This window comes from Rhinopithecus bieti, unplaced genomic scaffold (genome assembly GCF_001698545.2).
Source record: "Rhinopithecus bieti isolate Rb0 unplaced genomic scaffold, ASM169854v2 scaffold_3057, whole genome shotgun sequence".
In the NCBI taxonomy this organism is placed as follows: Eukaryota; Metazoa; Chordata; class Mammalia; order Primates; family Cercopithecidae; genus Rhinopithecus; species Rhinopithecus bieti.
The window spans coordinates 208620-225121 of record NW_016803927.1 but is presented as its reverse complement, the minus strand read 5'-3'; the positions used below and the strand labels follow the sequence as shown (position 1 = coordinate 225121).

At 46.8% G+C, this 16502-nt stretch overlaps 1 protein-coding gene across 3 annotated transcripts in view; it reads right to left on the bottom strand.

The window, feature by feature from the left end:
- Positions 1-378: 378 nt before the first annotated feature.
- The window catches only part of LATS2 (large tumor suppressor kinase 2), a 98172-nt gene continuing 82048 nt past the window's right edge, over positions 379-16502 (bottom strand). For 2 of the 3 annotated variants that reach the window (XM_017859135.1, XM_017859143.1), the window contains exons 4-8: positions 13921-15329; positions 8954-9536; positions 7204-7386; positions 5483-5589; positions 379-2868 (exon numbers count right to left, since the gene is read on the bottom strand). In XM_017859135.1, coding sequence (XP_017714624.1) covers positions 2374-2868; positions 5483-5589; positions 7204-7386; positions 8954-9536; positions 13921-15329 — 2777 coding nt within the window. In that variant the 3' untranslated portion in view covers positions 379-2373. Of the gene's footprint in view, positions 2869-4867; positions 5211-5482; positions 5590-7203; positions 7387-8953; positions 9537-13920; positions 15330-16502 lie in introns of those variants that run through there. The other variant, XM_017859147.1, reaches the window with a different exon arrangement.

The window sequence follows — 16502 nt, the reverse complement described above, 5'->3', positions numbered from 1 at the left end:
CCATTTAAAATGAAAGGTCAGGAGCTATAACTGTCCCCTCAGTTTAACATATTATGCTGGGGAATGAGCTCTTATTCATGATTTATTTGATCACCCACCATATTTACTTGATATCCCACTTAAGCCACTTAATAATCCTAATGAGGCATATTTTGTTCCCATTTTACCTAAGTTGGTCACAGAACCACAGCCTGATTTGGACTCTGTGTGTCTACCTGGAAAGCCTGCTTTTCCACACCCCCAGCCATTCCTGAGACAGCCCTGTCTGTGCTGTGCAACCCTGGCTCATGTGTGTCACAGGGGAAACGTGGGGGAGTTAGAACATGCTGAGAGGCAAGGACTTACAAACTCCAGTAAGACATGACACCAACTACGGGATTTGGATTCAAAATTTTAATAATAAATTGTGCCAGTAGAAGCTTTTCAAAGGCAATGATATATCAATAAATAATAGTTAAACTGAGTTCCTGAGAAAGAACCTACCACATGAAAGTATGTCAGAGTGCTATGAGTAACAACATGGCACGACTATAAAATAGCAAGAATACTGACAGTCACGACGACAGGCACAGCAGACTTCAGAGTATGCCACTCACACAAATGTAAACCAGTACACAGGAATCTTTATTTTTTTAGTTTAGACATTGATAAACTTCTAAGTGTTGTTGCCTAGATATATACTAAGTAATGGATACATTATGCTAAGAACTTCAAGGAAAAATATGTGGAATAATATAATGAAAATTACGAAGCATCAGATTTTTTAAAAGCAAAAGAATCGAACTTTTACTCAAATATAAATCACTTTAAATAGGAATCATACTAATTTGAAATAAGGAATAGTGTTTGTGTGTGTGTGTATACACACACACATACATCTATACTTCTAAGAAAATATGTATGGCTTATTTTTTTATTCCAATGTCATTTTGAAGAATCTTTGCTTTTTTACAAAGGATAGAAATATGTATTGTTTAAACCAACTTAAGATTTGACACTTCAAAGCACACTAAAACAAACAAACAAAAAAAGTGAGAGAACCGTTAGATCGCTCAGTTTCCTGATGGTAACAGAAGAAAACAGGAATAAGAACGTTCACTGAAGCTTTCAGTGTGGGCAGTCTGTCAGTAAAAAGCTAAGTAGTAGGGTCAGAGGTATGGCATTCCACATACCAGCTCTACCAAGAATGAAAGAGCATATGGACTAGAGAAATGGACGTGTGTCCATGATTAATTTAAAAATTTTTGGCATAGCTGTATTAATCCCTTTTGATGTATATAAGTTCAGTATATGACAAATGTTTCAGTTTCCCACCCCACAAAAGAATCCAATCACACCCAAGACACACACACACACGTCACTTCTCAGTTACACATCTGCATTTCTTTAACAAAACAGTAAGAGATACAATCATAGCGAAGAGGTCACCCGCACAATACGTTATCAGCACACTGTCTACAACACCTCATGTAAAGACACTCAGTAAAAACGTATTCACAGGACCTGCTGTCCGCACAATACGTTATCAGCACACTGTCTGCAACACCTCATGTAAAGACACTCAGTAAAACGTATTCACAGGACCTGCTGTCCACACAATACATTATCAGCACACTGTCTGCAACACCTCATGTAAAGACACTCAGTAAAAACGTATTCACAGGACCTGCTGTGAATGGCAAGATACGGTAATTTTATAATAGAAAAACTCTGCTCATGCAGTACTCTGCACACACCAGACGTCGGAAATCACAGCCACATCACCTTGCTCACACTTCCTATTATACTAGAATATGCAAAAAGCCAAAAAAAAAGCAGCTTTTAACATTATATCACAATGTTGAAATGTGGGAAAAAATAAAAAACAAAAACCACTGTGTGGATAAAATGGTCTCCGTGACACTGAGCAGAGGGTTATCTTTTTTTTTTTTTTTAACATTATTGCACAGAGATTTCTTATCAAACGTTCTTCAGTTTTTATGTCTCTTCCTAAATGTGAATAAGTGCTATGGATAAAATACAAATGTAGAAAGTAACAGCAGCATGATTTGTCAAAGTTAATCCCTATAATTTAGTAAGAAAAAATGGGATATAAACAAAATAAGTGCTCTTTCTAAACTGTACTAAATTTTCAAAAATATTGTTTTAATGCAGTGAAGGTCCTGAAAAGCCTATTGAAAGCAATGCTGAGTCCTGTTTTCAAAAGTGTCTTGTTGTTTGGGTTTTCTTGGTGAAGACCAGAATTTCAAGTGAAGTAATCGACGGACTAATTTAAAACAAAACAGCCCTCGGCTTCCCTATTGGCCTGTTAGGGCACCGGCTCCGGGACCCTGACCTGGGAGGCAGCGAGTGGTGGGGGTGCCTGGCCCCCATCTACACGTACACAGGCTGGCAGCCTTCAGTCTGATCCACCAGATCAGAGGCTTCTAAATCTGCGTTCTCAGACTGTGAAGCTTCCGCTCCTGAAGGCTTTGGGCATCGAAAAGGGTAGCCGTTGTCATCAAAGAACCGCCGGAAGGTGAACTCGTAAAATGCGTGCTCAGGGTGCTTGTTACTGGGGGAGGTGAGCGTGTCCCAGGCCTTGGCGCTACCTTCGCTGGCATCATTCCAAGGGCTTTCTTCATCGACGGGGTCGAAATTCGAGGTGTCCATGGGGTGGCTGATGGTGGGAACGTAGGGGGCTGGCTGCTTCCGGATGTCACTGGAGAAGTCCATAGCGCTGAAGAAGGGGTGGGCCTTCAGATCTTCGGCCCCATTCCGCCCCAGGCGGTGGTCTGCAGAGCAGCACAGCTTCGTGATGAGGTCCCTGGCCTCAGGGCTCAGCTTCACCTGGGCTGGAATGTGGAGTGTGTTCTCCCAGTTTATCACCTGAGGAAACAGAACCAACGTGTTAGGTTCTCCTCACATCCTGGGCAGTTCTGGGACAGCATGTGATGATGTGACTTTCAAATAAGTGTAGTTTCACAACAGGAGAGGAGTTAGAATAGTTACAGAAGCAGCAGTTGTTGATCTCAGCAGCCATAAAAAGTCAGTGTCATTTCAGTCGATGGCTCACAGCCTGAGGCCAGGATGACCAGTCAAATGCAGACAAAAAGATACTGATTTTCTTCTATCAGAAATACTGTTTAGCCAAAGAATTTTGTGCTTTCCATAAAAATGAAGAGAACGATGGTCTACGAGTTATTTATTTTATTTATTTATTTATTTTTATTTTTTTGAGATGGCGTCTCGCTCTGTCACCCAGGCTGGAGTGCAGTGGTGCGATCTTGGCTCACCGCAACCTCCGCCTCCTGGGTTCAAGGGATTCTCCTGCCTCAGCCTCCTGAGTAGCTGGGATTACAGGAGCCCACCACCACACCCGGCTGACTTTTGTATTTTTAGTAGAGACAGGGTTTCACCATGTTGGTCAGGTTAGTCTCGAACTCCTGGCCTCAGGTGATCAGCTAAAGTTATTTCTTTAGCTATGGCAATGGATTTTTTTTTTTTTTTTTTTTTGAGACAGAGTCTCGCTCTGTCGCCCAGGCGGGTGCAGTGGCCGGGATCCCAGCTCATATGCAAGCTCCGCCCTCCCGGGTTCACGCTATTCTCCTGCCTCAGCCTCTGGAGTAGCTGGGACTACAGGCGCCGCCACCTCGCCCGGCTTAGTTTTTTTTGTATTTTTTAGTAAAGAGGGGTTTCACCATTTTAGCCAGGGATGGTCTCGATCTCCTGACCTCGTGATCCGCCCGTCTCGGCCTCCCAAAGTGCTGGGATTACAGGGCTTGAGCCACCGCGCCTGGCCGGGTTTTTCTATTTTTCTTGAGACAGAGTCTCGCTCTGTCGCCCAGGTTGGAGTGCAGTGACGTGATCTTGGCTCACTGCAACCTCTGCCCCCAGGGTTCAAGTGATTCTCCTGCCTCAGCCTCCCAAGTAGCTGGGATTACAGGTGCCCGCCACCATGCCAGACTAATTTTTTGTATTTTCAGTAGAGACAGGGTTTCACTATGTTGGCCAGGATGGTCTCGATCTCCTGACCTCATGATCTGCCTGCCTCGGCCTCCCAAAATGCTGGGATTACAGGCGTGAGCCACCGCGCCTGGCCTTACTAGATGGTTTTTCTAATTAAGGTTATTAATTTAGGCTCCTTGGTGATCATGGCCACTAGAACATGTGAAAATTCCTAGGACTGTGTGTCAGTTGGTATGTCCACTGAAGACTGCAGATTCTTAATTCTAATTCTCAATTCAATCCTTAGTAACTCATTTCAGAAAGCAAATGGCTGCCATTTTAACACTAATAATTTAGTATCAAGTGAATGACAGGTTTAACTACTTTGAATATTAGGAATATGCACAACTAGCCTGACCACACAGCTGATAGTCTGCAAACAATGATATCATATCCAAATAAAGAAACTGATTTCTTTAGATATACAGTTGACCCTAGAACAACAGTTTGAGGGTCACTCACACTAGCATTTTCTTCCACCTCTGCCACCCCTGAGACAGCAAGGCCAATGCCTCCCCTTCCTCAGCCCATTCCACATGAAGATGACAAAGATGGAGACCTTTATGATGATCCACTTTCAATTATTAAAATAGTAAACCTATTGTCTCTTCTTTACGATTCTTTTTCTTTAGAAAGAGTCTCCCTCTGCCACCCAGGTTGGACTACAGTGGTGTGATCGCGGCTCACTGCAACCTCCGCCTCCCAGGTTCAAGCGATTCTCCTGCCTCAGCCTCCGGAGTAGCTGGGATGACAGGTGCACACCACCATGCTGGACTAATTGTTTTTATTTTTAGTAGAGATCGGTTTCACCATGTTGCCCAGGCTGGTCTTGAACTCCTGACCTCAGGTAATCTGCCCACCTTGGCCTTCCAAAGTGGTGGGATTATAGGCATGAGCCACTGTGCCCAGCCAGCGTTTTCTTTTCTCTAGCTTGCTGTATTTTCAGAATACAGGATCTAATACATATAACACACAAAATATGTGTTCATTGACTCTTTATGTTACTAGTAAGGCTTCCAGTCAACAAACTATTAGTCAAGTTTTTGGGGAGTCGAAAGTTCTATGCTGATTTTTGACTGTGCAGGGGGGTTGGCACCCCAACCCCTCCACTGCTGAGGGGTCAACCATAGTTCCTGGAGTTCCGTGTGTTCTCTGCAGGGCAGGTGTGGGGCAGGGAGATGGTGGGTCTGCAGCACACCTTTGCTGACCCTCACTGTTCTTGCCTGGAAATAACAAGGTGGCAGATGGCCAAGGGTTTAACAGAATTTTAGATATTAAAATGGGCCCAATTCCACGGCTTTGCTTAACAAAATAGAAAATTTTAAAATAGATAATAATTTAAAAGGTAATGAGATTACTTTTAAAAATCCCATCATATACAACTGTCATTCCTACCCTACTCAGAATAAGAGGGCGAATGCTGACCAAAGATTCATGGGGACATGAGAAAATCAGATGTCTGCAGCAAGCAGGCGCGTAGTTCCTCTCACATTACCTTCAGCTGGGTTTCTGTGGGAGTTGGTGCCAAAAAGGGCGGCTGTCCCACCAGCATCTCGAAGAGAATCACTCCAACACTCCACCAGTCACAGAGCTGAGTGTACCCTGCAAGACAAAGTTCACTCAGTCCCTACGCAGGCACGAATTCTCCTCCAAGGCAAGTTTCAGAAGATGGACCTTTGTAAGTACCTGGATGCTAATGGGTGGGGGCGGCAGCCGTGGCCGCTTAGGTTTTGTATTTTAATCATTGTAATAGGAAAATACTTTTAATTTAAAAGATTATTTTAGTGTTCGCAACTAGTTACTAGCCAGAATTTTATGTTCTTAAAGATCACAGACAGAGGCACCAATTAAAATAACGGAAACTGAAAACCATAAAGTGCTGTAACCCGTGAACAGTCAGGTGAGGGTCCGGGCAGCTTGCTGGGGGGCTTCTACACCAGTTTTGGATGAAGCTGAAGAATATCGAGATGAGGAGGGCATGGGCAAAACCCACTGGACAATTCACTGTAAGCCGAACGCTCCTTGTGTGAGGCCCCCATGGAGCTGGGCCTTCCTCACAGACTCCCAGCTGTGCCGGGTCAGGGCTGGCCTCTGGGAGGCTGTAGGCTGAGCTCGTTTACTTTTCGTTTTCTCCCACTTTTCCTTCAGGGCCTCATGGCCCATCAAGCCAGGCTCGTCTTGATGTCACCTAATCCTTGCTAAGTATAAACTGGGATGTTAAGAGGTCAGCCCAGGGGTGCCTGCAGCTGCATATGCCAGGGTAGCCCCCTCAGGCCCCTCTGTTATCTCTCCGTCCCACCTCTTCCTGCCCAAGTTTGGCACCAGAGGCTGCAGAAAAACCCCAAGCAATGGTTCCGTGGGAATACTGCACGTGGCAGAGGGAAGCAGACCTTCACTGGGCACCAAGGTTATTCACAACCTCTCAAGGTCATTATTGCTATGTCTGTGGTCTGAGTAGTTAAGTAACTTGTGCTGGATTACCACAGCTAGCAAAGAAAACCCAGACTTGAACTGGGTCTGGCTGGCTCCAAAGACTTTAAACAACGTGTGGCAGCAGGGGCTGCCTGTCTCTGGATTAATTACACAGAATCAGATGAACACCCACCGTCACTGTGGACCATGCAGGATCACTGAAGGAATCCTCGTCTACTGAACCAGATGTTGTATCTGATAGAATGGAGCATCCACCCAGGAGGCAAATTTTATGAGCACTGGTCATTTGATATAACTGGCACCTGCCACTTTTGCTATGGTCTGGCAGGGAGAATGAGAGAGAAAGGACCTTCCAATGCTGTCACATAAGCACCAGCTGCACACGGCACAACTCAGCCAGGAGCCTGGGACAGAAGTGAAAGCTAGAGCCCGGAAATGTGTGGTCTGGGCAGACTGAGCAGAGGTCCCGTGGCCCTCAGAGTGGTTTCCATCATTTGACTGTGAAAATGCGGCCTGGAGTCATTCCCTTGGGTCTAGGTAGAGACTGAGGGCCAGGAGACACTGTCTAATGGTGCATGTCTTCCAACCCCCTGAAGCAAGAGCATTTCTAAGGCAGAAGGGAGGCCTGTTATGTTGTGGAAATAAGTAGTTTTCAGGCTTCCATGAGGACAAAAATATGACTGGAAGCATCAAGTCCTTGGAAAGCTAGAGCTAAGGAGACTCAGCTCACAGGTCTGAAGAGACGGAGACCTCCTGCGGGGCAGCTGGCTGTGGCACACGTACCTTTGCGAAGGAGAACCTCGGGTGCGATGTAGTTTGGAGTCCCCACCAGTGAATGTGCCAGGCACCTCTGGTGCTGCTTTCGCGCCCTCTGCTCCAGGGTCTTCAGCCTGTCCCCACACCGACAGTTAGACACATCGTCCCAGAGGTCGCTGGGCTCCATGCTGTCCTGCCTGACATGGCTCCCTTCATCCAGGAATCGGGGTGGTGAAAGAAGAGAACAAAATATAAAGTGAATTTTCACTCTTCAACAACTCAACGTATCCATAGCTTAAAACAGCAAAGTCATTCCAATCAGCTCCTGCCATATCAGGATAGAGAATCCCCACCGAGCTGCTCCATACGGGCAGTCTGCTGTCTGTAGTTCAGAGACACACGTGGTGAGGTTGGCGCTAGCACCAACGTGGAAACAACGGTGAAGACTCATAGGAAACCACGCGCCGTGCTGAGCTGGCAGGAAGGCACTGAGGCAGGAGAAGCTGGAATAATGGCGGGGACAGCACCCCTAGCACTTAGGCCATTATCAAAAGGTAACATCTGCCTGACACGTTTGAAGATGAGAATGGAAAACTTAGGAGGATTTAAACAACATGAACAAAGGTTACTTCAATGCCAGAAAATGAGAATGAATTACATGATTTAGAGTTAGTTTTGAGTTAGAGAAACAAGACTAAGTGATGATATTAAAATAACTATTTCAAGAATCTGAGCCATGAAGAAGATAACAACCAGCTGTTCTTGGCTTTTCCAAATGGCAGAACGATAGGAAATGGAGTTCAATGATACAATACGCAGATTCAGGTTGGCTATAAGAGAGGACTTCTTGGGAGGCTGTGACTCTTTTATTTATTTTTGAGACAGAGTTTCACTTTTGTTGCCCAGGTTGGAGCGCAATGGTGCGATCTTGGCTCATTGTAACCTCCGCCTCCCGGGTTCAAGTCATTCTCCTGCCTCAGCCTCCCGAGTAGCTGGGATTACAGGCATGTATCACCACACCCAGCTAATTTTATTTTTAGTAGAGAGAGGGTTTCTCCATATTGGTCAGGCTGGTCTTGAACTCCTGACCTCAGGTGATCTACCCGCCTTGGCCTCCCAAAGTGCTGGGATTACAGGCGTGAGCCACTACGCCCGGCCGAATCTTTTATTTTTTAAGGCTTGCTTTAATGAGGCAGGTGATGGTTCCCCACAAAGGCCCTGTGACACCTTGTAGCCTATTGTCTTAAAGATATGGTAGGCCAGATGCGGTGGCTCACTGCACCTGTAATCCCAGCACTTTGGGAGGCTGAGGCAGGCGGATCACCTGAGGTCAGGAGTTTGAGAACAGCCTGACAAAAATGGAGAAACCCCGTCTCTACTAAAAATACAAAATTAGCCAGAGGTGGTTTTGTATTACAGTACGTGACTGTAATCCCAGCTACTCAGGAGGCTGGAGACAGGAGAACCACTTGAACCCGGGGGGTGGAGGTTGTGGTGAGCCGAGATCATGCCATTGCACTCCAGCCTGGGCAACAAAAGCAGAACTCTGTCTCAGAAAAAAAAAAGTAAACCTGAAATCCACTAACTTAAAAAAAAAATTCATATATCATACTATTCCCTTTTGGAAGGGAAGGCTGTCACACCAATTTATAAAAGAATGGAGTGACAGATAATTTCGAAATGATTAGGAGCCACTAGGATGGGATATTGAGTTGCTTGCCATGGGGTGAGTGACATCTACACATAAAAAATGCATGCGGCACACTTAAGACAATACCTTTCTGGTAATATTTGGAATTGTGAGTCCACCTGAACCCAGTGCAGAGGCCAAAATCTGTGAGTTTAATGTGACCATCCAGATCTATCAAAATGTTATCAGGCTTGATGTCTCGGTGGATGAAGCCCATCTTGTGGACACTCTCAATGGCCAAAGTCAGCTCTGCGATGTAGAACCGGGCCAGGTGCTCGGGGAAGACCTCCATCCGAATCAGCAGGCTCATCATGTCCCCACCAGGGATGTAGTCCATCACAAAGTACAGGCTGTCTTTGTCTTGGAAGGAGTAGTAGAGTTTGACCACCCACTCATTGTCTGCCTCGGCCAGGATGTCCCTCTCGGCCTTGACGTGGGCCACCTGATTCCGGTTCAGGACATCCTTTTTCCGTAGGGTCTTCATGGCGTACAAGGCATGAGTGTCCACCTTACAAGCCAGGCACACTTCCCCAAAGGCACCGATACCCAGGGTTTTGATTTTGACAAACATAGACTTGTCCATCTTGGCCCTCTTAAGCCTGTTGTAATTAGACTCTTTCTGGTAGAGGATCTTCCGCATCTGTTCCTGCTCAGCTTCACATAGTCCAGCCTGTGTAGAAGGAAAGGAAGGAGGAAGAATCACATTCGAGAAGTCCCATGATAACATATGACTGGGATGGGGATGCCCTGGAACCTAACTCATTTTACAGAAAGGAGAACAGAGAAGAACGGGTCTCATATACTACAAAGCAAGGTAACAACTGGTTTCGTTTTGTTTTGTTTTTGAGACAGAGTCTTGCTCTGTCACCTAGGCTGGAGTGCAGTGGCACAATCTCAGCTCACTGCAGCCTCCGCCTTCCGAGTAGCTGGGACTACACGCGCCCACCATCACGCCTTGCTAATTTTTCTATTTTTAGTAGAGACAGGGTTTCATCATGTTGGCCAGGCTGGTCTTGAACTCCTGACCTCAGGTGATCTGCCTGCCTCAGCCTCCCAAAGTGCGGGGATTACAAGTGTGAGCCACTGTGCCTGGCCAGTTTTGTTTTTTTATATCCATATATAGACATGAATTTGGAATGAAAAATTAAGACAGGCCAGGTGCAGTGGCTCAAGCCTATAATCCCAGCACTTTGGGAGGCCGAGACGGGCGGATCACGAGGTCAGGAGATCGAGACCACCTTGGCTAACACGGTGAAACCCCATCTCTACTAAAAAATACAAAAAACTAGCCGGGTGAGGTGGCGGGCGCCTGTAGTCCCAGCTACTCAGGAGGCTGAGGCAGGAGAATGGCGTAGATCCGGGAGGCGGAGGTTGTAGTGAGCTGAGATCCGGCCACTGCACTCCAGCCTGGGCGACAGAGCAAGACTCTGTCTCAAAAAAAAAAAAGTTAAGACAAAAAAGAGAGTTCTTTCTCTAGGAGACTTTTGGCTCTAAAACTAAGGGAAACTTCTATTAACAAAATCTGTGGGAAAAGGGACCACAGCAGTCCTAGAACTCCAAGAGCTATCTAATCTTTCAGTAACTTAGGGAAAATGGAAAAGCAGGAAGAAAAGTCAATGATCAGCATACAAAAATCAGTAGCACGTATTAGACAGACTTGTATATGGTGAGAGACAGGGTCTAGTTTCATTCTTCTGCATGTGGATATCTGGATTTCTGTACACCAATCACGAATACCATTTACAACAGCTACAAAAAAAAATCTAGAAGCAAACTTAACCAAAAGTGAAAGAGCTCTACAAAGAAAATACGAAACACTGAGGAAAGAAACTGAGGACACAGACACATGAAAAAAGATCCCATGTTCACCGACAGAAAGATGTAATGTTGTTAAAATAACCATGCTACCCAAAGTAATCTACCAATTAAATGCAATCCCTATCAAAACCCCAACGACATTTTTCACATTAATAGAAAAAAACAACACTAAAATTCACAGGGAGCCCAAAGAGTCAAAACGATCCTGGGCAAAAAGAACAAAGTTGTTACCCAACTTCAAAATATATTACAAGCCTAGAGTAACCGACATGGTACTGGTATAAAAACACACACACAGACCAATGGAATAGAATAGAGAACCCAGAAATAAGTCCATGTATTTACAGCCACCTGATTTTTGACAAAGGTGCCAAGAATGTACATGGAAGAAAAGACAAAACTAGACATCCATATGCGGAAGAATGAAACTGGAGCCCAATCTCTCACCACATAGGAAAGTCAACTTAAAACAGATTAAAGACCTAGAAACAAGACCAGAGGCTGTGAAAATATACTCTAGGACAGTGGTTTGAGCAAAGATTTTCATGGATAAAATCTCAAAAGCACAGGCAAAAAACTTCAAAATAGACAAATGGGACTATATTAAGCTAAAAAGCTTCTGCATAGCAAAGGAAACAACAGAGTAAAGAGGATACCTGTGTTGAACAGGAGAAAATATTCACAAACTATTCAACTGACAAAAGGCTATTATTCAGAATATACAAGGAACTTCAACAGCAAAAAAAAAAAAAAAAAAAAAAAAAAAAAAAAAATCAAATAATCCCATTAAAAGTAAGTCAAAAGGCAGGCCACTGGTGGCTTAGCTGTAATCCCCCAGCACTTTGGGAGGCTGAGGTGTGTGGATTACTTGAGGTCAGGAGTTTGAAAGCAGCCTGATGAACATGGTGAAAACCCCGTTTCTACTGAACTATCAAAAATTAGCTGAGCGTGGTGTCCCGCACCCTGTAAGTCCCAGCTTCTCAGGAGGCTGAGGCAGGAGAATAGCTTGAACCCAGAAGCAGAGGTTGCCAGTGAACCGGAGATTTCCATCACTGCACTCCAGCCCTGGGTTGATAGAGCGAAGACTCGTCTAAATAAATTAAATAAATAAATAAATAAATAAATAAATAATAAATAAAAATCGGGCGATGTGCTCACGCCCTGTAATTCCCAGCACTTTGGGAGGCCAAGGCAGGTGGGGATCATCTGAGGTCGGGAGTTTGAGACCAGCCTGACCAACATGGTGAAACCCTGCCTCCACTAAGAATACAAAATTAGCTGGACACGGTGGCTCATGATTGTAATCCCAGCTGCTCGGGAGGCTGAGGCAGGAGAATCACTGGAACCCGGGAGGCGGAGGTTGTGGTGAGACGAGATCGCACCATTGCACTCCAGCCTGGGCAACAAAAGTGAAACTCTGTCTCAAAAAATAAATAAATAAACTAATTAAAAAAAAAAAAAAGGTGAGCTAATGACCTGAATAGACACTTGTCAAAGGAAGACACACAAATGGCTAAGAGCTGCATGGAAGGATTCTCCATTAACCATCAGGGAAATGCAAGTCAAAACCACAATGAAATATAATCTCTTCCCAGTTAGAACAACTATTATCAAAAAGAAAAAAAAAGAAACTAAAAATAGAACTACCATATAATCTACCAATTCCACTATTGGGTATTTATCTAAAGTAAAGGAAATCAGTATATCAAAGGGATACCTGCACCCCATGTTTACTGCAGCACTCTGCACAACAGCAAAAATATGGAATCAACTTAAGTGTCCATCAACTGATGAATGGATAAAGAAAATATGGTCTGTGTACACCACGGGATACTATTCAGCCATAAAAAAAGAATGAAATCCTGTCATTTGGAGCAACATGAATGGAACTGGAGGTCATCATGTTAAGTGAAATAAGCCAGGAACAGGAAGTTCAGTACACACGTTTTTACTGATATGTGGGAGCTAAAAGAATTAATCTCATAGAGGAGAGTAGAATCATAGTTAGCAGAGGTGGGGAAGGGTGTGTGTGTGCTGAGGGGAGATGAGAGGTTAATTGATGGAAACATACAGCTGGACAGAAGGAACAAACTCTAGGGTGACTACAGTTAGTAAAAATGTATTCTATATTTCAAAATAGCTAGAAGACAGGACTTGAAATGTTTCCAACACAGAAATGATAAATACACTGGGCATACCTTGACTTGATCATTACATATCCTATGCATGTAACAAAATATCACATGTACCCCACAAATACACAAACACTGTGTATAAATAAAAAATGAACTGCTGGGCGTGGTGGCTCACGCCTGTAATCCCAGCACTTTGGGAGGCCAAGGCAGGCAGATCACCTGAGGTCAAGAGTTTGAGACCAGCCTAACCAACATGGTGAAACCCCATCTCTACTAAAAACACAAAAAAATAGCTGGATGTGGTGGTGGGCACCTGCAATCCCAACTACTTGGGAGGCTGAGGCAGGAGAATCGCTTGAACCCAGGAGGCGGAGGTTGCAGTGAGCCAAGATCGCGCCATTGCACTCCAGCCTGGGCGACAGAGCAAGGCTCAGTCTCAAAAATAAATAAATAAATAAGCACATATAAATGAAAGGTAAATATTTAAAAAGTCAATGAATATGGGACACTGCAAAGAACACAAATCTGGTTTCTACGCTTTGGAATTACTGGCTTTGTGTGATTTAAATGTTACATTTTAATTTACATAATTTCACCAATAATCACCTTCTTCAGCACTTTAGTGTCAACTAAGGTATACTTAAATCATTAGTTACTAATTAAACACTTAAAAAGAATAAATGGAATCACTACTATATTTTTCTTCCAAAATCCCACAATATCAATTTACAAAACCTTAAACTTTGTTTCTACTCATTCAAAATGTTCTATTATTAATCCATGATGAATTTTGTTAAGTGAGTACACACCTTAAAACTCTATTTGCTAATTTACCTACAATGTAAATTGTAGATTATCTACATGACGCTGGCTACATTATGCACAGCTATCTCTGATTCTTCAGAAGAGTCAAGGGGAAAAGAGAAAGGGAGGTCACACAATTTGCAACTTCTCCAAGTTGTTGGCCCCAGAACCAGACTGTCGCCCGTTAGCCGTGTTGACGACAAGGGGTACACAGTCGAAACAGAAAGGGATTGTGCGTGCTTCCTATTACCAGTAGAGGGAAGAGCCGGGAACAGGAAAAACAAAGTGGGAAATTACTTTGGCCATTTCTTGCTCCAGCTGCAGCCTCCGGTTAACCTTCTGCTGGTAGGTTTTGATGACATTCTCCACGTGCTGCTCCATGAAGAACTTAAAGGCGTAGGGCGAGTAGCTCTTGATGCGTGACTCTCTCTTCTCCTCGTCTCTGCTGTTTTTGCGGACGGGAACGGGAGAAGTCTGGATCTGCTTTTTGTCCTTCCCGCCTTTGTCCCCCTTGGCGCTTTTGCGGCTCTTCTCACCGCCCTCGGGCTCGCTGGGGCCCGCACGGAGGCTCTGCTCCACGCCCGCGCACAGGCTGTCCAGGTCGTACTGCTCGGACTTGCTGCGCAGCAGCAGGTGCCTCGGGTAGGGCGGAGGCGGGCACCTCCGGTCTGGGCCTCCGTACTCCACGTCCAGCGGGTAGGCGCCTGCGCCGCCCAGTGCCAGGGCATGCTCCTCCTTGGCGTCAAGGCCCTCCGTGGCCGGGGCGGGGGCCGGGGCAGGCGCGGGCACCCAGGCGGGGTGCGAGGGCCCCACAGCCGTCTGCGGCTCCGGCCTCAGCACACGCACGCTCTTCACCGGGTGCAGGATGTGCGCGGCCGTGACAGCCGTCACGGTGTTGGGGGCGGGCAGGGAGGGCTCGGCCTTGCCGGGTGCGCCCGGCCGCGGCTGGTGGCTGTTGAAGGAGTTGGTCCTGCTGGGCACCGGGCAGTCAGGCCGGAAGGCCACGTGCGCGCGCGGCGGCGCCTCCAGGCCCGGCTTCTGCAGGGAGTCCCGGCGGGCCAGGGTGGCAGCCGGCCACTGCTGGACGGAGGTGCTGCCCAAGTCATACAGGTCCACGTTGAGGCTGTTCCGCGAGGGAGTGAGCAGGCTCTGCGGGGGGCTGTCGCTGGCGAACACCTGGCTGCGGGAGCCCAGCACATGCAGCTGGTGGGCCGTGGGGCCGGCCTGCTTGTGGTGTGGGTGCGGCACGTAGAGCCCGGCGGTGGGGGGCGGGAAAGCGAGGCCGGCGCCTGGTGGGCCCCCCTGGCCCTTGGTGGCGTAGCCCCCGGTCTCCGGCGGCGTCTTGCTCTGGAAGGAGGGGCTGCGCTGCACTCCGTAGCCCAGGGGCTCCCCGTGCACCAGCAGGTGCGGCCGGCCGTAGTGCGCGCCCTGCAGCGGGAAGTGTGCCCCTGCTGCCTCCACGCTGGCGCCGTAGCCCTTGGGTGGGTGCTGGTGTTGGTGCTGGTGGCTGGGCCCGTGGGGGCCGACTCCGGGGAAGAGGTAGTCCACGTACGGCCGCGGCACCTCCTCCAGCGCAGTGGGGCCGTCGGCGCCGAAGCTCGGGCCCTCGTAGGGGGCACCGCTCAGCTGGTGGTAGGACGCGAACGAATCGCTGGTTCCTTCGAAGCTGGGCCTCCGCGTCACAGGGGCTGGCATGAGCCCCCTTCCTGCCGTGGAAAACACAGGAAGACAGCATCAGAGCGGGTGTGATCAGTGGGTTCTGGCACTTTCAGTCTGGTCCCCACTCTAGCGCTGCCCTCGGGGCTGAGGGTCTTGAACCCTGGGCCCTGACGTGCTGCATTCTGCCCAGCACAGGGTCAGCGGACTCCCCTCTGCCCTGCCAGCAGGACCAGTCGCCCTAATGTGTTAAGAGAGTGGAGACAAGCTGGAGGTCAAAGGGCACATGGGAGGGCCAAGGGCAGAAAAGAAGACCGGGTCCGCATGCTGAGGTGCATCCTTGCCCCCTGGGGACAGCACTGGGGTCACTCTCCTGTCAGGCTACGGAGCCATCTGCATAGCCAGCTTTGTTTTCAAAACCCTATCATGCCCAAACTGTGGGAAGCTGGGTTTACCCCCGCACGGTTCCCAAAGTGCGGTTCCCTCACAGAAAGGGCAGGCCTGTATCCACTGTGCAGCAGCTGCTCCACTTTTCTTTTACCTCTTTTCCAAATTAAAAGATTTTCTAGTTTTTTTGGTCTGTATTAAAACAAAGCAACATATACACAACAAAAAACACACAAAACCCCTCTACAAATATCCAGATTGATTTCATCTGCTGCTACCTTAATCCTGACCTCCATTTTGAACATCTCATCTGAAACAGACACCGGAAGGAAGGACAAAGGCTCCTTTCACTTCTTTAGGCCAACTGCTCCACTTGGCTCGACTTAGCAGAGGGTGCCGAAGGGTGTGCCTTGCCCACAGGAAGACCACCCCTGATATGTGGCAGAGTGAAGGCCCTGACAGCCTGGCACTGAGCAACAGTCACAGGCAAACCAAGGCTTCATTTTCCCTGGGCTCAGAAGACGTCAATGAACACACACACCAAAGGCAAGTGCAGAGGGAAATCAGCATGGAACAGGGGCCTAGCCTTCCCTTTGAGCTGTGCTCTAAGACCTCAAAACTGGAAGAATCCTGACATGGAAGGCCAGCTGGGGACTATTTAAGGAAGTTCCTTCTCTTAAGAAGAAGACAAAAATGTGTGTCCTCTTAACAAGGGAGATGCAAGTTACAAAGGTGAGATTTTCTCACCCACCACATGAATTAGGTTTTATCCAAGGTCTTCTACAAAATAGGGAAAACTCTTGATAATTACTATGATTTTTTTTTTTTTTTTTTTT